This window comes from Phyllostomus discolor, chromosome 2 (genome assembly GCF_004126475.2).
Source record: "Phyllostomus discolor isolate MPI-MPIP mPhyDis1 chromosome 2, mPhyDis1.pri.v3, whole genome shotgun sequence".
NCBI classification, from domain to species: Eukaryota; Metazoa; Chordata; class Mammalia; order Chiroptera; family Phyllostomidae; genus Phyllostomus; species Phyllostomus discolor.
This window is the reverse complement of record NC_040904.2, coordinates 34,610,727-34,636,701: the sequence shown is the minus strand read 5'-3', so window position 1 is coordinate 34,636,701 and position 25,975 is coordinate 34,610,727. Positions and strand designations below refer to the sequence as shown.

The window sequence follows — 25,975 nt, the reverse complement described above, 5'->3', positions numbered from 1 at the left end:
GTCTTCGGGTCCCTCGGCAGCTCTGTGGACAGGCAGCCAATGAAGTGGGAAAACTCTCAGAAGGAAATTGGGTGTGAACACTCATCAATGAAAGGGTAATGTCCTCTATCACCCAACTCCACCCTCCACTGATTCCCTAAGTCTTTAAAATGGGTGTTATTCATAGACAGGGTCTGCTTTCCCATTTCAACAGCAAGAAAAAAATGGTTGCAATTTCTGTCTAATTCACATTATATTCATCTTATATTGCTTTTATTTCAGTCATAACTAAAGTCACCAAGTAAATTATAAATAGTCATTCTGTCAGTATTATTCTTCTATGGACTTATTGCAAAAGTGATGAAAAGATAGGTCCTACACAGATCCAGTCTCTCAACGCAAATAAAAATTAAACTGGTCAAATCAGAAAAAATGAATGAGCAACATAACTCTGGCCAGTTTAGCTACCAAACAACTTCACTACCCAATGCACATGCTTCAGTGTATCATGGTTTCTCCCATAAACTAGAATACAACTCAATATTCCAACATAAAGACCAAAGAAACTTTTTCTGAGGAAATAACATGTTTCACTGATGAATTCTGGAACATTTTAACAACCTCTCCTAAAAATTAAAAGTCATGCAACATAATTAGATAACAGCAAAAGTCTGTTTCTTTCCAAATCTAATTTTTGACTCACAAAAACTGATTACCAATGTTTGAAAAATAGTAGGACTGGAACCCTAAGGACAGTCTGACTGATAAAAATAGTCTGCTTGCCCCCAAACCAGACCTCCAGCTCTCTGCTACTTCCACTTCACTGCCCAATTATTTGCCAAGCAAAAACCCTTGGCAAATAATTTTCAAAATGTAGACTGTCCATTTTACCCAAGTGTGCACTACTATGTTGCCAGGAGCGAAGAAGGGGCAGTAAAGAGTAAATTCAGAAGAGGCAGGGTCAAATTAATTATTCTCGTTAATGATTGTGCTAAACACACCTGCTGCCCATAAAACAGTTCCTGCTCAGCAATGATCTGTTCTGATGGCCACCTGCTCAGGAAAAAGGCCCCAGGGCTGGGAAGAGTACCAATGTCGGCACTGAAGGGGCACATGAATTCTATCTCTTCTGGAGGGCCACCACAGCACAGCTGCAATTTCTTTTAACAGTAGAGCTGTTAAAAATTACTAAGAGGCACTTAATTCTAGCTAATCTTGATTTAAGTGAGGAAACTAATGTAATCTGAAGGCAGCTAAACCCAAAATCACCTAGATACAATAATGTGGCGTTTCAACAACTGGCTCTTTTGGCAGGCTGTTTTATTTTCTGCAACTGCATCTGGAACTTAAGAGATTAATGTTACTAATTTTATATAGTTTGTTCACTATTGCCATGTTTGGAGTGTAACATATATAATTTACATATAGCCATATTTTTAAGTCAAACGTGTGGATGGAAAAGAGCAGAGTGTGTATGGCCCTGGCTCTCCAGCTCAGCTGGTTAGAGCACTGTCCTAAGATGCCAAGGTTGCGGGTTTGATCCCTGGTCGTGGCACACACAAAAATCAACCAATGAATGCATACATAAGTGAAACAACAAAACCGATGTTTCCTCTCTTCCTCTCTCTCTCTCTCTCTCTCTCTCCTCTTCCCTGCTCTCCCTCCCTTTCTCTAAAATCAATATATAAAAAAACTTTTTTTAAAAAGAGCAGAGTCTGCCTACATGAAAACAGTTATGTGCAAACATATGTCTTAACACATTCTGGATAGAGAATTGTCCCATCTTTTCTTCCTCTGTGTGTGTATGTATATTTTTATTGCACGATGAGATGCATCAATGGCTGTCACATTGCATCTAATGTGACAAATACACATTTTTCAAATAAAAAAAAATTTGAAATTAGTGGTTGGAAATCTACCAAATTTAATTTTTTTTATTCAGAGAGAAAGTTAATATAGAAATTATTTACATAAAAATGCCTCATCTAGTTAACACCACAAAAAGAGACTTTTAAAAAATTCTATTCCAATAATAAGTACTTCGAAGCCTTGATTCTTGGGAACTGTGCAAGAGATTGTAAACATAAGGATTTGCATCTCTGCCCTTGCAATGATGGTACCTCGCATCTGTGTTTAATGTCCCCCAACCAGTCTGTAAACAGTAAAACCAAGGTGCCTGCTTGTTTCTTCTGCCCTTCCTCTGCTGTGGTGAGTGCTCAGCACAGCACTGTTTAGGGGCTCATACAGTGCTCACTAGAAAGCAGAGGCCAAAAACAACAACGCAGGGGTCCTAACTTGGAAGGCATAACTGACATCCTCTACAAAACCATGTGAACCGAAGCCCACACTAGTTCAGTTTACAAGTCATAAAGAAAGGAGAAAACTAAGGCTTAAAAATCACTTCATCAGTGTGATACATGATGAGTGTGCCAGAAAAAAAAATTAAATGTTTTTGTTATATGTACAGCACAACATATGTGAGCACAGGATGCAATTTCAGAGGTAAAAAAAAGTTCACAGCCTCCAGGTTCCGAACTCGGATGACCACAGAGCCCAGGCAAGCTGGGAAACAGAGGAAGCCACAGAGTGGGGCCTGAGGGCGACGTGCCCCAGTGAGGGCAGCTGCTGCTTTTTGCCAGTCATTTGTTATCGAGTGCAAAGACAAGCTCAGTGTCATCAGATCTTCTGGGTCTTCCAGATAAACAGAAGGATCCAGAATTATAAGTAAATCTTCCAATTTTAAATTTTTGGCACCTAATTTTTCTGTTAAGTATAAAGGTTAAAAAAATGCTTGCGTGACAAATGCAACACGCAGACAATTTTCAAGCCCCAGTCCAGATGAATTAAATTCATTTCATTTTTCCTTCATCTCTTCCGAAGGATTTATTGAATGCTACCTCAGACGCCAGGCAAAGTGTGAACAAGAGACACAGTCCCTGTTCTCCTGAGTTTACAGTGCAGCCAGCCAAACAGTGCACCAAGTTGAAAACAATCATAATGTTAAAACCGCAGCAGAGTTTTAAATTGCCATTATTTTGCAGTGCAACCTTGCCACGCCAGTCTTTTTCCTTAATCCTCTCCTTTTTGAAGGCAGCTCAATTTCTACCATTTGAAGGATACTGACTACATCTTGTATCTTATTATTATTGCCTCTGGCTAATTAAATTCTGAAGTGTCTCTCAACCCAGACAGCTCAGAGCTGTCATAATTATATGTCATATGTCATAATTATCGTGGGTGCCACATATAACAACACCCTCTGATGATACAGCATCAACATTTTCCTTTTTGAGACTGAGATTATGCATAGGCTATGCCTTTTCGGAAGGCTTTGTAGTGAGAATTGGCAAACCTAAGGCAGGGAGAACTGTAAAATGAGACTGCAGACCTAGATAAACTCACACCCTTGTACAGTGGAAAGAAGCAGGGGTGCTGCCCGGGCCACTGGAAAGTAACTCCGGTTGAGGGATGCTCCCTATCTGGACCTCTGCAGACTCAGACATTCTGAGGGACAGACAGCAGGAGGACAAGAGTGGACCCTGACTGGATGCCTCAGAGAGCAGGCAGATTCACTAACAAGAACACTGAATAGAAAAGAGAGTGTAGAATGAGTAGACACAGTTTGTCGGGGGTGCCACTACTTAGATCTCCACTTGAAATATGCTATCCCTACACAGTGTTCTCACTTCATAAAACAGAAACTGATTACATTATACACGAAGCTTGAATAACAGTCCTAATTTCACTTCAACTGAGACCTCTGTTGAGGCTTGGCCTCCCCACAGACATTTTTCCCAGCCTGCTCTGGTCTCCTGCCCAGCCATCCTACGCCCTACTCCATCCTGCCTCTGTGCTCTCAGGACCGGGTTGTATCCCCCAATCTAACAATCTAAACACCAGATATGAGTAAATACAGCCCCTTGGGGCGGGGGGGCATTAAACTTCATTTTGCTCCCCAATAGATTGCTCATTCCTTTATGGCAAGAACAGTGTCTTATTCATCTTCGTGTCACCAGCACCTAATACAATGCTGGTATAGAAGACATTTGATAAATGCTTATTAAAATGAACAAATCTATTTTTCAGTCACTCCTTATTTCAGTCACAAATCCGACTTTCTCACTCCTCCTTTCTACTCTAAATCTGAAAAAAAAAGAGAGAGAGAGAGAGAGAGACTGACAATATCTTGACATCAGAGGTCTTTATAAGTTTGAGTGGTAGAACACAAAGGCAGTTTGCAATAATAGTTTTCTTTAAACTATTTGCACAAGTTATACATTTTTCACACATCTTGATGTTGAAGACTCTAACACAAGACTGAGCTTCCCATACTTGGTTTCCCAAACCCAACATGTGACCAGCCTAATTCCTTCTACTTTCAAGCCATGCCCCAGCTTCTAAATAGGACTCTACCATTAGAGGAGCTGCTATATGTTATTCAGCAGCAATAGGCTTCAGCCTCTACTTTAACTGCCAGCACCATTCTCATTTGAATATCCCTCTTGTCCCTGGGCAAACTTCCCAAGAACTGTTTATTCATTTTCCTACACCACACTGAGAGCTAAAACTCATTCTGGGTCCTCCTAAAACAGTGGCTATCAGGATGTTTAAAGAGTAAACTGGTGTGGTGAGAGGATCTGAACTACTGAATGCAAGAAGGAAGCTGTCAGGGGAAAAGTTATTAAGAAGATATCAACCAGAACGGAAAAGGTCACTGGATTAGCAGAAGCAGCACAGTTGATGTAAAAGACACACCGATGACGAGCACCATCTGAACGTGGAAAGTTTTAATATGTTTAATGTGCTGCCTGGAAATGAGTGCTCCAAAGAATGCTCCAGGAAAACTATGGCTGTGCATTCTGTCTAGGGGAAACAAAGACTTTTAAAAAGAAGAAACAAAAGGCGGGGAACCTCACTCTCAGTAAAACGGCATGCTAAGTGCCGGTCAGCAGGAACAGGCCAAGGCAAGAGAACTGGACACAGCTGAGACAAACGTAATGTCCTGTCTCAGAGGGCAAGCTTGTTCGCATGCTATCCTGAGATGGCAGGAGGGACACACTTTCTGTTTACAGTTAAGGAGATCTACTTCCTGAAGAAGCAGCACAAAGGAACACTCATCAGCAATTAATATTCTGCAAGCTTAAAAGAAAAAAAGAGACATAAATAAGACAAACAAAATGTGTGCTGGGCGCCCTCTAAGCTGTGCTATATGGTAGTTAGGACAGAGGCGTCTCACCCCAACCCACCCGACAGACCCCCAATGAATACAGACATGGGAAGAGTCACTAAGAACATGAGAATGTAGAGTGGTACACCACCCTCATGGAGGATATGAGTGTCCAGATTAAATTAGCAAATCAGGAAACTATGTTAGCACTTCTGTTCTGAACCTAATGACTTCCTTACACAACTGGTGGGTGCTAGAATTCTTGAGATTATAAAAAAAAACAACAGAAAAAGTAGGAAACTGGATTGATGCTTACCCTTTCGTGCTCAAAATAGCTGCTGCACTTTTAAATCTTTAAGGTGTACTAGAAGTCCCTAACAAAGGCAGTTTCATTAATATACCACTAGGCTCCGAAAATAGCAACACAGGCACCAACATTCTGATTACTGAAGAGCATGCACTATAATTTATATTGCCACACACAAAAACTCAAGTCAAAACCTGATTTTTATAACTTAAGAATAATATACAGTTACCAGATTAAGAGAAGCAAACTTTATTTAGCTATGTTATCTATTCAAAGTAGAAGAAATTATAACAAGAAGCAGAGGTGTTTTATTTAGAAAACAGTTCAAAGTAAAGTTGTTCCATCTTACTCCCAGGTATATATCCAAGAGAAATGAAAACATGCCCACAGTGCAAGCGGCCAAAGAGTGAAAACAGCCCAAATGCCTTCCGACTGATAAATGGATACATAAAATGTGGCATATTCATCCAATGGAACGTTAGTGGGCAATAAAAAATGTACAAAGTACTGATCCATGCTACCATTTCATTTCACAATTTCATTTATTTAAAATGCCCAGAGTGGGCAAATTATCTACAGAGACAGAAAGCATTAGTGGCTACCTGAGAACTGGCGGGAGATATGACTGCTACAGGGTTGTTTTGTCTTTTTTTTCAGGTTGAATAAATGTTCTAAAATCAATTGTAGTCATGATTGCACAACTCTGTGAATACAGTAAATTCCACTGAATTGTACACTTTTTGTAAGTGAACTGCATGACGTGGATATATCTCAATAAAACTGTTGAATAAGTAAAGCTGCTAAGTTGCTTCTGTCCATATTGTATTTGTTGTTGTTGTTCTTGCTCATTATTACTTAGTTGATAATATATTATGTTTAAATCTTCATTCATAATAAGGATGGCTTTTTATTTTAAGCAAAGAAGCATCCTTTCCCTGCTACCTCTATAAAATGACAGACCAAGGATTCAAACTTAACATGACTCCAGATAATGAAAATTAACAGTCTGTTACTTAAAGAGCCAGAACAGAGCAGAGCAGCCTGCCAAGAACTCATACGTATTGAATTCAGACCAACAGGGCAGAAATCAGGAGAGTGGCTGTGGGGACTGAAGAGCTTTCTCATAACTGCGGTGGTTCTCTTGCATACATAGACATGTTTAGACTGTTCTCTGCACAGCTGCAAAGCATTAAGAAAGCTGTAAACACATACAAGGTAAGCTTCACCATACCGACTACTAACAGAAATGCAGAGGAAGAGCCCCGTAACCAACGGGCAGCTCTTTACAACAGTATACTTGAGAGGCGGCTCAAGTGCTACCTCCCTTGAAATGCCACGGCCAAGGGTCTGTCGAACAGTGCCTGCTACGTCCATCACTGATCATAACACTGTGCCTCCAAAAGGTCCTGGTTAACACAAACAGGTACTGCTGCAGAGGAACAGCACGGTAAAAGCCTCAGCGAACATCAGTACAGCTAATTCTCTCTGGAGTGTCCTCTACGTCCTGATCCTTTAAAAAGAAGCCCTGAGCACAATACCACACTGTCTCTGAAGAGCACCAAATACCAACAGGTGCCCCAGGCCAGCACTTATCCTGCAATCCCAGACTCTTGGATCCATGGGTCCCCACATTTGGTCCCTGCCCTTTTTCTGGTGACCCCTACCACTCTCCTCTTTCCCTATCTCCTGTCTGCCATTTCTCCATCATTGATTTTGATTGCTCCTTGGGTTAGTTTTCCCTTTGTGCCTCCGCCCGGTTCCACACACAGGCCTGGAGGACTCTGTCACACTTAACCAGGCCAAGGGTCAATGTTAGAACTGAAAGCAAAGAGCAGAGGCCTAAGGGAATGGGAGAGATACAGGATGGGGCCCCTGGGGGCAAAAAGAGGAAGGAAACGGTCAGGCACAGAGCCCCCACCTAGGCTGAGCCACAGGGACAACAGAGGCCACAACGAGGCATGACAAACCTTGGGGTGGTCCTGCTGGGAGAGATGTTCCAAACACACTCTGCCCACCTAACAATCATAACCCATTACGGGAAATTTAGGGTTAATGCTCATCAATAGCTTGGTCCACATAACCTATAAATGTTAATGCTTCTAGCACATATTTACTAATCAGAAAGACTGAAACATTTCCTTGACAGGATTTTTTAGAGTAAGTGTACCCCAGTTTGAGAAAGCTTAATATTTTATTATTTATAAGACAGAGAGATTTCCCCTTGTCATTACAGAAAAAGTCCCAGATGAATTAAAAATGTGATTTTATAAACCAAAATGAGTAAGCAGCTTCTAATTAGACGAAGTAAATGCACAGCCTGCTGAGGAAGTCCAGTCTCTCGTCATTTCTAGGTACAAAGGGTTTACTTCCAAAGAGGAAACTGAATGATTCTATAACTAAGGGTTTTATCTGCTGGTTCATGATCTATAAAAGGCTCTTCTGTGCAAACTGAATTACAGAAATGAGGAAGAAACCAAAACACTAAAAGGACACATGATAACATGGACAGGGGCCCCAGGCCTCTGAGTACAGATGCACACAGGAACCAGGTGAGGACACTTAGGAGACAGAGGATGCTTTCCAAGTCTTTTGTTATCCTTCTGATTAGTTAAAAGAAGGGAGACCAAAGACGGCATGCCGAGACCATTCACGGCACTTTGAGACCTTCTCATGAGCGGCTGGAGCACAGTAGTGGAAGAGCGATGAAGGGAAAGACAAGGACTACAGACATACGGCTGACAGGCCATGGCACCACACTCGGATTTTACTCCATGGGTAACAGGATAGCTTTAAGTGCGGCAGTGACGTGACACAATGCATGTTCTTAGAAGACTCAAAAGACTGTGTGGCAAATGCTTTCTGATGGCACAAAAGTGAAATAAAAGAAGAGAGACCAGTGAGGACTGTCCTACCCTGGTGAAAGATGTGGCCTGGAGCCCAGTAGTGGTAGTGAACACAGCAAAGTATGCTTTCAGAAAAAGACCCTGAGATAAAGCCAGCAAACTGGTAGAGAAAGGTGGGAGGACACAAGCAAGGACTCTGGAGCTGAAAAGCAATGGAGATGAGAAGTAGAGGCTCTATTTAGAGAAGCTCTGTTGTAGGGAGGAGAGCCATAAGGTAGTAACTGGACGGGAGTGTGGAATCAAGGGAGGGAGTTTTGTTTTGTGGGCGGAGAGAGGTGTAGTTGTTTATGTACTTATGATAAAAGACACTATATGTGTTGGTGAAAATGATCCAGCAGAAAGACAGAAAGACTGAGGAGTCTGGAAGGCAGGTATCTGCACCGCTGGTAGGAAGGGAATGAAAAGTATTCAGCTGACAGATGGTCACTGAGCACCTATTCAGTGTTCCTTGTTCTTAAGGGGTCATAGTCTATTGCTGCAGGAAAGAGGAATAAAACATTTTTTAAGCAGCAAAATAAGATCCAATAGAGATATACACAAGTATTAATATGCTGTGATAAACAGTGTTCTTGTACTATGATAGACTGGGCAGGGATGTACTGATGTCAAAAATGGCTGATTAACTTATTTCATTTATTAATATTTTTGGGTATACATTTGTAAGCAATTGTTTCCAAGTCTACTTTCATAAGATAAAGACGTTTACTTTTATGCTTCTGAAGAACTTTGCAAAGACGAAATGATGTTTAATTAGTGTAAGACTAAGCAGACCCAGTTTTTGTTGCTAATAAAAGAGTTAATGTTATCAGAATAGTCCAGTCTCTAATAATTTTTATAAGTTGTACTTACAGTTTAAATTTTTCCCCAAATGCTACATGGATGAGTTCAGAAATAACTTGTCTATTCTGTAATGTTTAGTAACAGTGAGCCCCACATTTGGAAGGACAGCTCTAGGAGACAGGCTGAGTTTACAGGGACCTGTGCATCTGGTCAAGGTCAGCCACACCCTGTTTCAGGTCAAAAGCTGACCTCCCTGCTGAATGTCCTGTTCCAGCCAACAAGGCAAGCCAGTCAAGCACAATATATGGTATGAGCAACATTCTATTCCAAAGACTGGTACATATTTTCAAAATGATTCATTTCAAAAAGCAGACATTTTTTGATGCTTCAAGAATACTAACTGGATGAGGTAAGATTTGCTGTTCTCAAAAACCGTAATTTCTCATATTTTAAAAAGTTATACAGTTATTCTACAACAAAAACACTTAGCTCTAAAACTGCCAATGTTCGAAATCACAGATCTTTTGGTCTCAACACAATTATTGGGTTAATGTTTTCCCCTCAGATAATTTGACTTCAATTTCCCCCTCTTACTATACCCACCTGCTGAGCTGCATCTCCATTCACCAAGTGTGGCATCATGGCTACCTCTCCGTTCAGCAATGGTGGCAGTTCCAGAGGGATTTGGTCGGTCATCATCATTGTGACGTACATTCATGGAGAACTTCACTCAATCGGCTCCCTGCAAAAGAACCACCATTTTTAATAAGTACTCAGGACCACACAAAGCCTCCTATAAAGACAATTTAAGTACTCTGTCTTGAGGTCAGCTGAAACTCAGATTATTTATCATACGGTGCTGTATTCCTGTGTTACAGTACATGGCAGACCCTGAACTAGGAGACCATAGATGAGTCTCCAAGCAGCCATGTGAATGCAACTTCCCATGCCTCAACTTTGTCATTTATTTGTAAATTTTAAAAATATGTGAGGACTAGTAACTACTTGACCCCAGGGAGCTTTCTCAGCATACAATGAGATAATGTTTTGAGAAGGCAAAGTGTCAAACAAAAACCGTCGATATCATTATATGTAAGGTAACCACAGAAAATAAGGTCAACTGACCTATGTGACAGTTTTTTCCTTTTATTCAGATCAAAATACTATATATAAACAGTCACTCCAGGCAAAAAACAAACAAACGAAAAACAAAAACCACCCACACACGAAGATTGACTACCAATACTGCAATTTCTGAACTTGTCATTATTTTGGCAACCCCTCTTCTAATCATCTCTCTCCTATCATTTCCTTGAATTGAAATTAACGTCCTACGTATTTACATCTTTACCGCTTGTATACATCCTGAAACTTGCTGTATCTCAGAGTATCCCATGGCACCTTCTGCAGAATTGAACCCAAAGACATCCCACTGTTTCAACAGAATAAATGACTTTCATACAAGTGGTCAAAACAACACAAATCTCACTTTCGCTCCATAATCATACTTGGAAGTATGGAACCCACTGTCACATAGTTCAGTTAGGTTTTTTAATCATTCGTAATAAAGTCCCATAAAATTTCAAATTTATAGTCGGTTAACCTTTAATATGTAATATCCAAATCAGGCAAAACAATGGAGCAAATCCTTTAACGACTATCTCAGATTGGTCTTAGATGTGATAGAAATAAAATATTTCTCCTCATTTTTAACCACCTCCATTCTGAACATTAAATATACCACACTCCCAGTGCCGCTGAAAAGAAACTCCTTCCCTAAAAATATCAAATGATACATAAAAGCCGCCCAAGATTGTAAACTTTTTTATTTTAAATAGGTAAAAATTTACACTATTCATTATAACCCCATTTAGAGAAACTAATCATTTTAAGTGCCAAAGAGTGAAGTCCTGTCGCAACTAGGAAAGCACATTCTATAATAACAGGTCTTATAATTCAGTGTTAATAGTACTATCATGCTGTTTTATGAGGCAATTACTCAGTTCCTAAGCAAATAAAATCACAAAACCCAAAGCCCTATGGTCTATCCTGATGTAGGAAACAGATCCTTCCACAATAAAATTCACTAAGACAATTCCATTGACACCATCATGACATCACTGTTTGACTCTGAGTAGGTCAAAATGATGGAGTACTGATGCCCATTTCAATTTTATTTCTAACACACTTTACCATACTAGTGCATGGGGAAAGATTGGCTGCTTTTGCTCAGATTGGTGATACTACACAGGCCTATCTCTTAAGTGTAATGTTTTGTTTAATGTTTCTTCAAACCTGCAGGCTAGCAACACAGGGCAGTAATTTCCACTGGTGGTCTGAGTATAAAGCATGCAGGACCAAGGAAGTACCCCGCGCTCACTTTGACCGTCTCTGCACTCCTCCCCCAGGAAGAGTCCCAAGACACTTGCCGGTGGGATTATGGGCCAATTACACCTCCGGTGGGATTATGGGCCAATTACAGCTCCGTCTTCTTTCCTCTGCCAAGGCAGGGGGTACCAAAGCCCCTATGCACTTGGCATAGGCTGGTCTTCTCACAAAGACCCATGAGGGGGGAACCTGCTCTCTCTTTTTTCACCCAATAAAGCAGCAAGAGTAAACGGACTCAGGTCCTGCCCTGGGTCCTTCCAGCCTCTAAGTCCTTCCATTAGGACAGGGGAGAGGAAATATGATACAAGTCTAGGGGCTGGGTAGGTGGGGTAGGATGGAGGTCCTTTGTCAGAACCTGCTTTGTGATGAAACTGTTTATGTTCCAAATGGTCTGATATAGCTAACTGAAGTTTTCAATATGGAGGATTGAGATTCAAATTAAATTAACAATGTTATTTTGTTTCCAGTTCCCAATGTTTCTTAGGGAAGGATCACAGGTACTGGGTAGGAAGAGATCATTTTGATCTGATGTAAAATCCAGGCATTCCTGGTCCCCTGTCCCTCATATCAAAGAATGTCTCAACACCAACATGACATCTAACACTGACGATTTCAATTTAAGAAAACTTTTGGTTGGCATCCTGTTAAAAAGTGGGACTTGCTATTAACAAATGTAGCAATCTAGCACCCCCAAGTAGCGCTCGTAAGCACAGGTGCCAAGTCCAAGTTGGGAAGTTAAAACTCCAGGTTCTGCACGAGTCAGATGGGGTACAGGCCAATAGGCCCAAGTATGTCTCATACAGGATGGGACAGTATGGGGACCCACACAAAGCTGGAAAAAAAAAAAAGACAAGTCCACTGGCACAAAGAGATCATTGTATTTGCATTTGAAAAGTATACAGGCAACTTTGAGTAATGTAGCGGTGCCATAAAGAAAAAGCTGCCTAAATCTCTTTTTTTTTGGGGGGGGGGGGGCCCATTATGAGATGATCTACCTCACAGATTGCAGAGATTATTGCAGATTATTGGACCAGGGAGGGAAACACAGGAGGAACTGTACACTTTTTAAAAAGCCAACTATATACACAATCATTCCTCAGACAGCTCATGGTGGGAACTTACAAAGGTCATACACTTCTAATGACTCAACTCAACCCCCCAACCACCACACCTTTAATCACGGGGGAAAATGGAAGAATGAATACAATGAATATAAAACACTATTATCCCTACCACAAGTCTCACTTCATACAACCAGATTTGCCCTCCTCCTTTCCTAGACCACCAGCTTGTTAAACTTCAAGGCCTGTTTTCTAAGCCCTAAGAGTTCCACCAAAGGTAAACCAAATTTTATCCTGACTAGAATACAAGTAAAAGATTCATTTGTTTATAGATGGGGTGGTTTACACAGCCAGAATGTTTAAATACCAATTTTACACTCCATGTACATATATAGGATACTTTCATTTGCCTGGAATGCAAGAGACATATAGAAAAAGCAATAAATTATCTCTAGGCAAGATAATGCCCAGCTATTAACAAGACACTACCTGCCAACCTGTCGTTAAATTACCATGGAAAAGAAACAATTTAGTGCTGCTGGACTATAGAAAAGACAAGGGGGAAGTCAGGAAGAATTATAGAAGAAAGAAAACCAAAGACACAAACATAAAACTTACAATACATAGCAGCATCCTTTTGGTTATTCTCTAATGATAAAGGGGGAGAGGGTGACAGGGTGCATGTTGTAAATCATTCTCCAAATATAGAAAGTCAAATATTCAAGTTGTAAACTGGGAAAACCACTTGTCCCTCACTCTGAAAGCAAAAGAAGGTTAGGTTGGCCCAGGAGACTTGGGAAGGCTTACCATGCATTAATCATTCAGTGGTGATGGCTCCCCCCCAAAAGTGAGTCTCCTCTGTTTTGACATGTAACCTAGACAGAAACTACAGGGGTCCTCAACTTCAACAGCTCTGCCTCAACCCCCTTGCTCTGAGGCGACCTAGAGGACGTTACATAGTTTAAAAAGCTGACAGAACTTCCAAAATGAAATTTAAAGGTAAAGCAATGTATGTGGTAGGTATACTATCCAAATACTTATCTCTAAGGACCAAACTTACTTCATCTGTAATGACTGTAAAAATAATTACACATTCCTTACTTATTTTTTTCTTAGGGATATAGAGTCATTGCTTATAACAATACTGTGTTCAGCCCTAAGATGAGGCACGAGGGAGTTACTGAAGAAGCATTTTGACCTTACATATCCAGAGAAATTCACCCCTAATTTGAGTTACATTTAATTGGTATTTTTTTCTCTCTTTCCGATTAAGCAGTCCCACAAACTGCACCCCCTCAAATCTGAGGGCCATGTCCTAAATTTGCTGTCTTACATCTTCACTGTACAGACTGTTAGTTCCACACACACACAGAGAGGACTGATCTGTTGTGGGGTCTCAGAAGGTCCCCCCCTGTGCCTCGCACCATCATCCTGGACCACTTGCTGATTATCAGCTCTGAGGGAAAATGAATGGAGATGTGCAATTTCTCAATAACTGAGCTGTAACTGTTTTTTTGTTTCGGACAGATAGTCTCGTGAGAAACGACCCTGACAAAACACTCATTTTCCTGGTCTGAGAGCCTTCTCCCCTGGACAGATGTGAATCTGAGCTGGCCAGACCTACTCAATAACATGTGCGTATTAGTCTACACTGCACCACATCCACACTGACCCCTCACAGACGGCAGAGTTCTTAATATGAATGAATCCATTTTTCAAAGCACTGTACTTTACAAATAGAGAACAAATGTGCTATGAAACTAATCAGAACAAATATAAAACGGATTGTCTCTTACTTTTTCTATTCCTCTGAATTTTTTCTTTTATCACACAAAGCTCCAAGATTTCACCCCTATTCTTCAGTTTGTTCTTAGGCAGACTTCCATTTCAAAGAACCTGGTAACAACCACAGGCCTTTACAACCTCTCCTTCTAACAACACATCCTAACACTAAAACCACAACTGCTTTGTGCCCAGCCAGTTTTGTTCTTTTTGTTGTTGCTGTTGTTCTTTTGATTGACGGGGAGAGGATTTCACATGAGCACTGTGGTTAATGTCCCTCCCCTAAGAAGAGAGCAAGTCATTTGTTACCTTCATTACCTGCAAGCGAGACCTAGCATTACTAAATGAACGGCTGCACTAATGGCAGGTGGGGGCTGGGCACTCTGAAACACAAAATGAACAGATCCTCACTGTTAGCAAGACATTTAATTCCATCCAAATATGCCCCCAAAGCTTTTAAAGAACACCTCACTTTAAAAGAATATTACAAAGGGTCTTCAGTTTTTACATTACCCTAGGCAAGCAGCTTATTACTTTTTCCTCTTATTTTCCTTCCCCCCACTCCAAGTCTGAAAAGGGTTTCCACCGTGTTTTGGCCCCAGCCTACACTAAGAAACATACTGGCCAAGTTCATGAAAAACCTGATTCTTGGGAAAGAACCACAGATCCATTTCCAAAGGCCAGAAAAGCAGTTAAATATTAGGAAGAATTTCTAACTTGAAAAAACCAAAGGCCTAATCACTGCAGGGAGGGTTTTAAGTCTATGAACCTGGTGTTCAAATTAGTAACAAGACGTCCCAGTCCTTGCTCCATGGGCCAATGAGCCAAATTTCCTCACGTTAATTTAAGATGTGAGTTAGAAGTACAGCACACAAATTAGTTGGAGATGACAGGAGAAGAACAAACGTGACAACACCAAAAGGAGCAAAGTCCACCCATCAGAACCAGGTGGCCTGGCTGACGGTGACCCGAGTTCAGGCTCAGTCAGCACTGAGGCTCCCAAGCTCAATGCACATACACCCTAATGTGGCTTCTACTGCCTTCCAGACCATCCCAGGGGACTTAAACAATCCCACAGGAGGGTTTAAAAAGTAGGTGCGGTAAGGGAACTAAAAAGAAAAATGCACATGGATCAATTTTAACTCTTTGCTTCCATTCTGTAATTCAAATTGCATTTGCAGAAACCAAAGGGGTTCCTTGGTAAATGGCAAATGGATAAAAACTCATCAACTACAGAGACCTAAAAGCAATGAACTAAATTTAAAAATCTAATAAATATTAATAAACAAATCATCTTCAGAATTCATACCACTAAAGTTAACTTAATTCCATAAAGCCTGTATCTTTTCCAATAAAATAAAGATTAAACAATCACCTTCACACAACCTGAACAGCATTTAAATAGTTTGCTTGCTACATGTTTGTTCTGTAGCCTGAGAAAAATATTGTCATGGACACAGTAGTAAAAGCATAGTTTGATTCATACTTTAAGAAAATTTCTTTCTCTATTAAAAGTACCAGTTGACTTCTAATAGTAAAAATCGATTGTGGGCCAGGTTTTCGAAAATTGTCGCAAACATACCAGAGAAATGTTGTAGCCATTTGTATACAATCATAAGAAAGGGGAACTTTTAGTCAAAATGACAATCTGACAAACTTACTGAATCACAGAAAACAGTTTTATTTTACTATGTTGTATTTGGGGCAAAGGAATTTGAGAGGTTACTAAGAAATTACTGTATTCTCTTTTAAAGCTATATAACTACCAGATAGCTAATGCTTTATGAGTGATTACAAGTCTCTGAATGGCTTCCAATATAAAATCTACGCCTAATGGAACTTATTACGACAAACCTTAGTGCAGCTGATTTACACTTGTTTGTAGCATGGCTGTTATAAAAAAGAAAAATCTAGAAAAGTCAAAATTTGACAGAGAACCATACAGCACACAAAAAAAGAGAGAAACTGCTTCCATGACCCTCCCCTCACACAGGTGACAGCCTTTATGCATTTACATCATCAGTCTTCAGGACTGAGAACTTCCTACAGCGTCGCCTCCATTTCTAAGCTTCATTCCACAAGATTTAGAAAGGTAAAGAGGGGGGAAAGAGAGAGAGATCGGAAGAGAGAACACAACAAGAAAAAAGAAAGTCGTGCACATTCCTACAATGAAGAGAAGGTCTAAATATCACTTATTATTTTATTTTCCTCATCAGAATATCTTTCCTGCCTCATGCTGGTTTTGAAAGGTAAACCCCTTGACGGGTATAGTTAAAGATCTAGAATCTCAACAATTGTCATTTCTAGCCTTCTGAGCAAAACTGAAAACAGCTTTCTCATAATAACTGTGGAAACACCAACCACATCAATAGAAAATAAAAGATTAAGACAAAATAGAAACACTGTGCATCTTCTTTAACTCTGAAATTGAGAAAAATCTGCTCACCCATCAGCACACATCTGACTATTTTGTCACTTCCCTGCTACTGTGAGAAAAGAGCTTTTCTTTCCCTTCCCAGTAACACTACACCAGTGCCTGTGGCCCTGGCTTGACCATGTGGAATTAGCATGTGGCCACTTACGAACCTGATGTGGGGCATTGCCATTGGACAGGAGAGAGCTGGGGGTGGTTTTCGTGCTCTCCCTGCACTCACCCCTCCCTGCACACTTTGGGAAACCATGAGGAAAGGTACTTGGTACAAACACTTGCCTTTGCTTTTTTGAAAATCAACTAAGTGTGCAAAAAAAGGATATGGAGGGGGAATAAGGATTATTATTAGAATTTTTCACAGACCCTCTGCTAAAAACAGCTCAAAGAACCAGTGTGTTTGGCTTGTTTGTTTTTTCTTTTTAAACCACTATAGTACAGAGGTCCCGGGACTGAGTATTGGAAAATCTAAGCTCTAATCAGGGGTTTGCCAATAATTAGCTCTAAACTTGAGCCATTAATTTCTTCTTTTATAAAAGCACAAAATTATAGATTAGCCTTTAAGGTTTCTTTCTGTTGTTAACAGACTGTTTCAAACACCACTTCCTACCATGCTTACTTAACATAGATTAAACTAAAGCTTAAACTCTTTTTAAACAGAAGTTTACACAAACTTTAAAAACCCGTTTGTTACTTTCTCTTGTATGACTATAACCTGATCCATCTGCATAAGAGAGAGGAAGAATCTAAGTAAAAAGCTGGGAAAAGAATGTATTGAGAAAACAGAACTGGTAACTGCTGTGTTTTCATGCCAATGCAATCTAATTTTACAGCTGAGTCCTATGCAGCCGGAAGACTCTTGCCATGGCTTGCCACTTGAATGAAAGACGGAGTGGTGATAGCTGTTCGTGCAGAAAAACCTCTTGAGACATGAGCAGTACCTGGAGGTATGCACCCAGCTGGTTGGTTGAGGCACAAATAGTCTGGAATTTGTCTTCTTGTCTGATATGGGTTCATTAGTGAAATTAAATCACAGTTGTCTGAAAAAGTTCTTAACCTTAAAAACATTCTTGCTTTTTGCATCCAATTATAAACACAGGAGACTTAAGTGGCAACATTTAAATCCACTGAGAAATCCTATGAAATCAACTTTTTTAGATTAAAAGCACCACCACCACCACCACCACCACCACCACCACCACCACCACCACCACCACCACCACCCTGGATTAAAATAAACAACGACAAATGGTTCGAGCAATGAGTAAAAACAGAGTTGTCTGCTGTGCTCCAGAGAGGATGGAGGACTGCCACGTAAAACCCATAGGTGATTTTTTATTCAACTACAGTTGACATACGTATTATATTAGTTCCGGGTGTACACCATAATAGACAGTTCATACCTTAACAAAGTGATTGGCCCGGTAAGTCTAGTACCTGTCTGGTGCCCCACATAGTTGCTACATTATCAGTGACTACATTCTCTATGCTGTAATTTGACTTTGCTTAAATCACAAAGTATGTCATGTCTGAACTCAAAACTACTGTATTAGGAAGGCACTATTTTCAGTGAGGGGGGGTCTGCATATCTAAGAGTTATATGTAAACATTATATATGTAATCTGAGTCCGTGTTCATAATTTTCCATAAATATACATAGTTTACTTCCAGAGCCCTATAACACCCCCAAATCTTTAAGGAAACATAAAAATTAAAGGGAAAAAATTACATCACTGCATATATACAATCTTGGGACCTCAGATCCATACCCACACATAAGTAACAGCTCAGTTTTGCAAATACTATTAACTGAAAGGGAAAGGGGGTTCATCTATTTTTTTAAAAGTTTACCAACCAAAGGTTCAATTGCTTTGTTCATTGTTTTTAAATGGTATTTAAGAAGTTTGCAGATGTGATTAGACACGTTTATTGCAACATCTAGACTCCAGGTACACTCAGCACAACAATCTCACATCCCTTACTGATGCCCCACAGTGACAGTCTAGCACCTACAAGGGAACATCCCAAAGCTTGAGCCCTTGTTTGCACACATATCCAAGCTAACTCTGCCACCTACTTTATCTAAGGATGACAATAACTGAAGATGTGTATTTTCAGTGAAATCTGGAACTGTATGGCTATTTGTTTATACTCCTTCTAAAGTATGCTGAAGAAAATGCCTAGAAAACTGCAGTATGAAAAAAAAAAAAAAAAAAAACTCACTTCTAAGCTCTAAGGTCTAAGACTTCCAACCTCCCTACCAATCTACCTCCAAGCTGCATGGGGATGTGGAAAGAGGTGAGATGGAAAGCCAGAAGACACGCTCTTCTGCCCAGCAACAGCCCTCTGGCACTCCTGCCTGCCTGGAACCGCACAGCATGTTGACAGATCCCACTGCTTGTCAGGGCTGTGGTTCGAGATATTACTGCACAGGCTCTCTGCGTTAGTTTCTTCATCTGTAATAGGATGCTTTAACATGACTTCTAGATTCCCCTTTAATAAAATCTGAAATGTATTTTATTACTGTTTTTTTAGAGATGATGAACTCAAGTCCTATATGTGCAACCATTTGGGCACCTAACAGCCGCACGCAATGCCCTTTACTGGAGGCAAAGGGTGTTACCAGCACCCACCAAGTGACTGCTTGCTTCCTGGGAAAGGTTTGCAGGAAGAGCTCTCGGCAGTTCCCGCAGCCTGGCGGACAGAGGCACTGTGTGAAGCCCCCAGACACTCATGCTCACCTAGCCCCACAACATTCCTGTGAAGCAGGGGGTGTCCCCTTCTCCCTGATGTAGCAACTAAGGTTGAGAGAGGTTAGGAATTTGGCCACAGAGCCTCAGAAAGTGAAGGTAAGAAAGAAGTCAGTGCTATTAGTGAGCTGATTGGAACATAGAAACATCTGGCAACGTAACACAGAAGCGGAAGAGCTGATGAAAGATGCATAGGTGAGTGACTTTTTAAAAATTAGATAAAACAAGCACACGGAATGAGTTTCAAATAAATAACTTTCAAAGACACCCAATAAAAGTGCACTTCCCTCCTATCCATTCTCTAGTTCCCCCTTCCGAAGGCAACAACTGTGAGTTTTTGGTGTATCGTCACCAAGATACAGAAGTAATGATTTACAAAACATTTTTTAAAAGTAGCTTAAGGGAGGTTATCCTGTATTATCTTATAGTCCAGATGGTTAAGTTAAGGAGAGAAAAAAAACAGCAAAAAACAAATTATATATGACTAAAGTTATACCACTCCAAGGTGATTTTTAATGAGATGTGCCATAATTAAACACAAAAGCACAATTACTTCACAATGGAGGGCAGCTTAGCAAGTTATTGATGAGGAGACTGTTAGAACAAAGTCTTTGGTGCAAAGAGGTTCAAGATTCTATTCAATATCTTAAAAAAAGGACTTAGCTGAAAGGTACCTTCTAAAATACCATGAAACAAAAAAAGCTGAGCAAAGATAATCATGCATTGGTTTTCATAAATATTTTTGAGCACCTACTTTATGCCAGACACTGGTCTACAATTCTAGGATTCCAGAAATAAAGTCATGAGGTTAAACAGCATCACAGTAAAACATTATACTCAATAACTAAAACAGAATCCATGTTGGAAACTTCTGACAAAAACACACAAAGTCGACAGACCTCCACATGCGCTATGAAACCCTTCATCTGACATAAGCCCCAACGTCTAAATTTGGTTTCCCAGCTGTGGCCTCTTTTCTGGTCTTAAGTGTTCCAGAAGATAAATCTGTCTTCCAAACATACCCCCTGCCTTAATCTTTATCTCTGGTCAGGGAGATACTAGAATAGTTTCTTTAATCAGCTTGTTAAAAATTCAACCATATATTTTACAAACTCAGTTTTGTTTAATTGAATAGATATTATGAAACACTCATTATAAGGAAAACACTGGTGTTTTATTCAATTTATACTAAAATATGTATTTCTGACATGTTGTTACTAATTTTAGATGTTGGTTCAAATATTTTTCAAAAAAATATCTGATTCTTTCCCACACCCCTATGGGGGGGGGGTCATCAATGAGAACAGTATATGGTACATTGGAATTTAGCTTATAAGCATGTTTTTTAAAACAAACTATTTCTTGAAGAATCATGACAACTGATGACATTCTCATAAGCAGCTCTGTACTTAACTGAGTGCAATGGAACACAAAGCAGATACCAGGTGTTCCTTAGAGTTTCTAAGGTACTGAAACAGAAAATTCACATGAAGTGACAACACTTAATAAAGAAACAAATTAGCAGGTGCAAAGACACATCATGTAAGGGAACATCTATTTATTTTTCATGAGATATGTATGCACCCACACTACTAATTCAGACTAACATTTCTGAAAACATAAAAATGTGGAATTCTTTAGAAAAAAAAATTTTCTTTCTTTTATTGAAAAAAATCATCATTTGCCACAGCACATTAAAGAAATTTGTTTTAATAAATGAAAATGATTAATTGGTGTATACATGGTTTATAAGCTAATGGATGAATCTAAATGTTTGAAAGCACTATGCTTGCCCTATGAATACTGATGACATCACTAACGACACTAATGTCATTTGTTAAGAAAATGTAAAAGGACTATATTTGTTTATTTAATATTTAGGTTCAGCTCTGTTCAAGACAAACTCTTTTGTTCTGAAACCATACAAATTTCTAAATGTAAGGGTCCTATTAACAGCTTTAAAGCCTTTCCAGAAAAATAATTTTAAATTTCAACTGCTACAACATGCATGGTCTGCAATTCAGTTCTCTAATTTCTCCTTATGTGAAAGCATGAAAGACACAAAAAATATCCTTCAGTTATTGTTACGGAAGAACACAGAAACATGAGAATGAAAAAGACAATTAACATTTCAGGATTATTAATAGTTATGAACTCAGAAACCCCACAAAAGGTCTCAGGAATACCCAAGTGTCCCCACACCACACTTTCAGAATCATAGCACCATACACCCAGCAGCTTAGATGTAAAAGCAGAAGAACATTTTAAATTCACTCTCTAATAGACAAAGATTGCTGTTCTTAATTTATACTCTGTACATCCACAATTCACCTGGCAGTGTGTGGATAAAGAACAAATTGATCCAAACAGGTATCCGAATGCTAGCACGGATTGCTCTCTCCAGAATTTCACGGTACACTTCATAAAGCACTTTGGTGAAACAAATTCATTTGGTAATATCTTGAGGTGAGTAACCGCAGCAGGCTGGAGGGAAAAGGCCACAAATATTGAGGGCCAAGAACTCTCCCCTGCTGGGACTGTCAGCAAATCCAGTTCAAAACAGGGCGGGACCTAACTCTGATAAATCCAGGCCCCTTAGATGGGGACCTCCGTTAATCTCTCCTGTAATCAAACTTATGCCCTGGATTCCCGGGTTGATCACAAGGAAACGAAGTTCAACCAAGGAAAATGATCAACCAAGGAAGGAAAAACAAATAATTTTGTGTTGCCATTCCCACATAAGAATCCTACCAGCTCTGGTCTCCAGACCGTTTACTGTTCAGTGAGCCCATTCCAAATCTGCAGATGATTTGATCCAGTATTTTCTAGGGTCACTAGTTTATTCTCTTTTGCTACAGCCTATTAGTCTTTCATCAAAGAACCCAAAAGTTTTCTGAGGCATAAGGAGAGCTCTTAAAATGAGAGCCTCAAGTATCAAATAGAGACAGAATAATTAGTATGATGGTGAAATTCATTTCCTAGAGTAACAAATTAGCAAAATCAAAATATGCCACAAACTAATTGATTTACATTCAGCAAACACTTAAGATAACAGACTTCCCTTTTATTTTTAAAAATAGATTTAACAAGCATATTAATTTTCCACTGGCCACTATAAATAACTGAAACTCCAAAACCTCTTTCTTTGCAAGGGCGTTCTGGCCAGTCACTGTTAGCCTGACCCTGAGTGGAATGTGTATTTACATTGCCAAGAGGCGGCATTGTATGCTGGTGGGAAACCACTTCTCACAAACCTCCCATTCAGTGGAGGGCTCCCACAATAGGTACTCACACAGGAAGCAGGCCTTGCTGAGAGCACCTCTGGCTGTTCCAGGGAGAACTTTCCAAGGCAGCAGGATGGTGAACCACTGTAAATGCTCCGTTCACAGGCCCTAACTGCCTACACTTCAGGGTCAACAAAGCGAGTGTTGTCCACAACCATTCCCCCTCAAGTCCTTCCCAAGGTGAAAGGAAAACTGTCAGTAATTCCATTTCATTTTTCTAGCTAATCTCTCAGGGCATCACTTTGTTTAAAAAAAAACATTACAAAGCCATGATGTTGTTTTCTCAAACTAAAAATACTCAAGTAAGCTATTGCTTTTTAAAGCCAAATAAAAGGTGTTAATATTGAATATGCAGTTTTAAAAAACCAAAACTTCAAAGATCACTTCATTATCTTCACTGGAAACTCTGGTCCCTTGAATACTGACCATTTTGTTTAACTGCGAAGCAAAAAATAACAATAATTACTTTAACTCCTCAAATTAAAAAGTGGGCATTGTCAGCATCGTAACGGTAACGGCTTCTGCAAGATCTCTGAGGAAATAATGATAACGGTACCACTCACACATGCCATCAAATCAATCAACTGGATGTGGGAAAACTGCAATAAGAAAACAGGTTTTGTCAACTGAATACCAAACAACTGGTTTGACTCGCCCCCACTACTTGAGCATGTTAAAAAACACAACCTGGTTCTTTAAAAAATGCGATTAAATTCTCAACCTGCCAAAAGAGAGGTAACAGCTGCTTCCTATGATAATATTTTTAGGCCATTAAATAAATTAATGATGTTAGGCAAAGGGTAACTCCTCTGGCTTATTTTTTCTCATTTCTCTAATTAAAGGACTGGACTCCATGATCAAAGTCCCTGCCAGCTCTAATAATCGATTTGGGTACAGCAACAAAGAATATCACAATTAACACATATATCTTAAGGGTTCACTGGAAGTCTAATACTTAAGGCAGTCACCGTTAAAATAAAAGGTATCTGTACCCATTCCAACCATAAATAATACCACTTACTAGCTTCAGGAAGTCACTTTTGCAATACAGAAAAAGTTGAAGCAGAAATACCACAAGGAAAGGCTCACAACAGAGTGTTTAGTGAAATGTACTCAGAGTATGTATGCATATATAAGTGTTGAAAAGACTAAGATGAAATAGAACTAAAATGTTAACAATGGTTAGCCTATGGAATATGAAATGAGTTATATTTTTCCTCTGTACTCAATGTACTTTTAAAGTATCCTACAAGGAACATCTCTAATTTTTATAATGATAAAACTTAAAAAAAAAAAACCTGTAATTCAATTTACTTCTTACATCATGTGATTGTTTAAATTTTTGTGATGAGACACTTTGAAACCACTGTACAGCATAAAGACCTGAAGAATATGAGTTTACTCAAGTCTCAGAACTACTTTCCACCATTCACACCACTGAGTGTGGGACACAAAAGTGGAAGAACCTCTGTGCTTAAGTAAGACTTGGTAATGTTAAAGAACTAGCCCTCAGGTCATGCTTTGCTTAGTAATCCCCAGATTAGGCACACTCACTAGGACCAACCCAAACATTTTCTTTTTTTAAGTAAGGGAAAGGCAGGTTCCCCAGCCTTACTTTTTTTTTAGATAACAAGCACTCCAAAAAATCCTCTTCCAACTGCCAAAGTGAATCAATAAGACTTGGTAAAGATAAACTAATAATAGAAATCTGCTATATACTTGCTTAGCTGTGCTAACTCTGCTAGTCCCTAACTAGCACAAAGCCTTAAAAAAAAAACAAAAAAAAACGCTGGCTACGAAAAGTACAGAGTGGGGTCAGAGAGTTCCCCCAGGGTTGGCAGGCCTCATTCTCAGTGGATCAAGTAACTACCCACTCTTATCTTTGTGGGTTTTCTCCACCCCACCCTCCCTCAACGGAAACCTTCTAAAAATATTTGTCCCATATTTTTATTCCCACATCCCATATACTATACAATATAGTACATGTTCACTCTAGGAATCTGGAAATACAGAAAAGCAGGAAGAAAGTTGCAACTATTCATAATCACATCACACAGAAACATCCTCTTAAAATGGTGATGTCTTGTTGCATTTTTTTCTATGCATGTGAAATCTACAGAGGGCAATAGTTCACACAGGAAAGATCTGCCTATTGTTTTTATTTTTGATATTTTATAATTACAACAATGACATTAACACCTTCAAAAATTAAGCACGAAGTTGTTCCTAAGTCACATTTTCAGAAAAGGTGGCAAAATCTCCCTCCAGGGTCCCTGATCTTAGCAGAAAGATAGGGGACCAGGGAAACCAGGACACTCACCTGGCATGCCCAGTGCACACCCAGTGCACACCCAGGGACATGATTCCTTCCTACATGATAGCAGGTGACAATGGCATAATACTCTTAGATTGTGTACACGTATTTAAATAGAATTATGAAATGAATGATCCTCACAAATTACTATAAATTCTATTCTTTGTTTCTATGTTTATATGTGCTTCTAAAAAGTAAAGTTTTATTCTCTACCTCCTAAGAGCTATAGAATGTCTTATGTTAACTGTTCATAAAACCTCCTTCACACTATAAACCTGCCCTGTTCTCTCAGCAGAATGTATATACCACAGTCATGGCACTTTGCCACAGAACACTTAACCCTGAGCATCCAGGTGTATTGCTGCCAGTAAAACTATTAACAAAGAACCAGACTGGCAAAGTGTATGACGTGACTTAAAATATCTTAGTATAAAGTATGAAGACATACACTGCAACATAAAATAGTAAAAAGCTGGAAGCTGTTTCATGCATTCAGTAAAAGACCATGCAACCAATTTTAAACGCTCTAAAAATCAATCTGCTGACAAAGGAAGATGATTACAACACGGTGTTTACAAGAAAATAACAACAGAGGGAAATAACAGGTTAACAAATAGAAGGTCTATGCTGTGGTCTTGTTTTTGCAAAACCAATACATTTATTTTTCATACAGAACAAAATAGAGTAGAACCAAAGTGTTCACAGTGAATATTGTGAGGCAGGTAGAACGACGAACTTTTTCATCAACACATTCTGATATTTTTAATGATCCTTTGGTTGGGGAAAAAAGTGTATGGAACATAGAGCATCTTAAGGGCAACTTCATCATACT

The 25,975-nt window shown here is 39.5% G+C and overlaps 1 protein-coding gene across 8 annotated transcripts in view; it reads right to left on the bottom strand.

Moving 5' to 3' along the window:
- The window catches only part of FNDC3B (fibronectin type III domain containing 3B), a 315,121-nt gene that overhangs the window by 239,109 nt on the left and 50,037 nt on the right, over nucleotides 1-25,975 (bottom strand). For all 8 annotated transcript variants that reach the window (XM_036017697.1, XM_036017701.1, XM_028504578.2 and 5 more), the window contains exon 2: nucleotides 9,740-9,878. In XM_036017697.1, coding sequence (XP_035873590.1) covers nucleotides 9,740-9,850 — 111 coding nt within the window. In that variant the 5' untranslated portion in view covers nucleotides 9,851-9,878. The remainder of the gene's footprint in view (nucleotides 1-9,739; nucleotides 9,879-25,975) is intronic.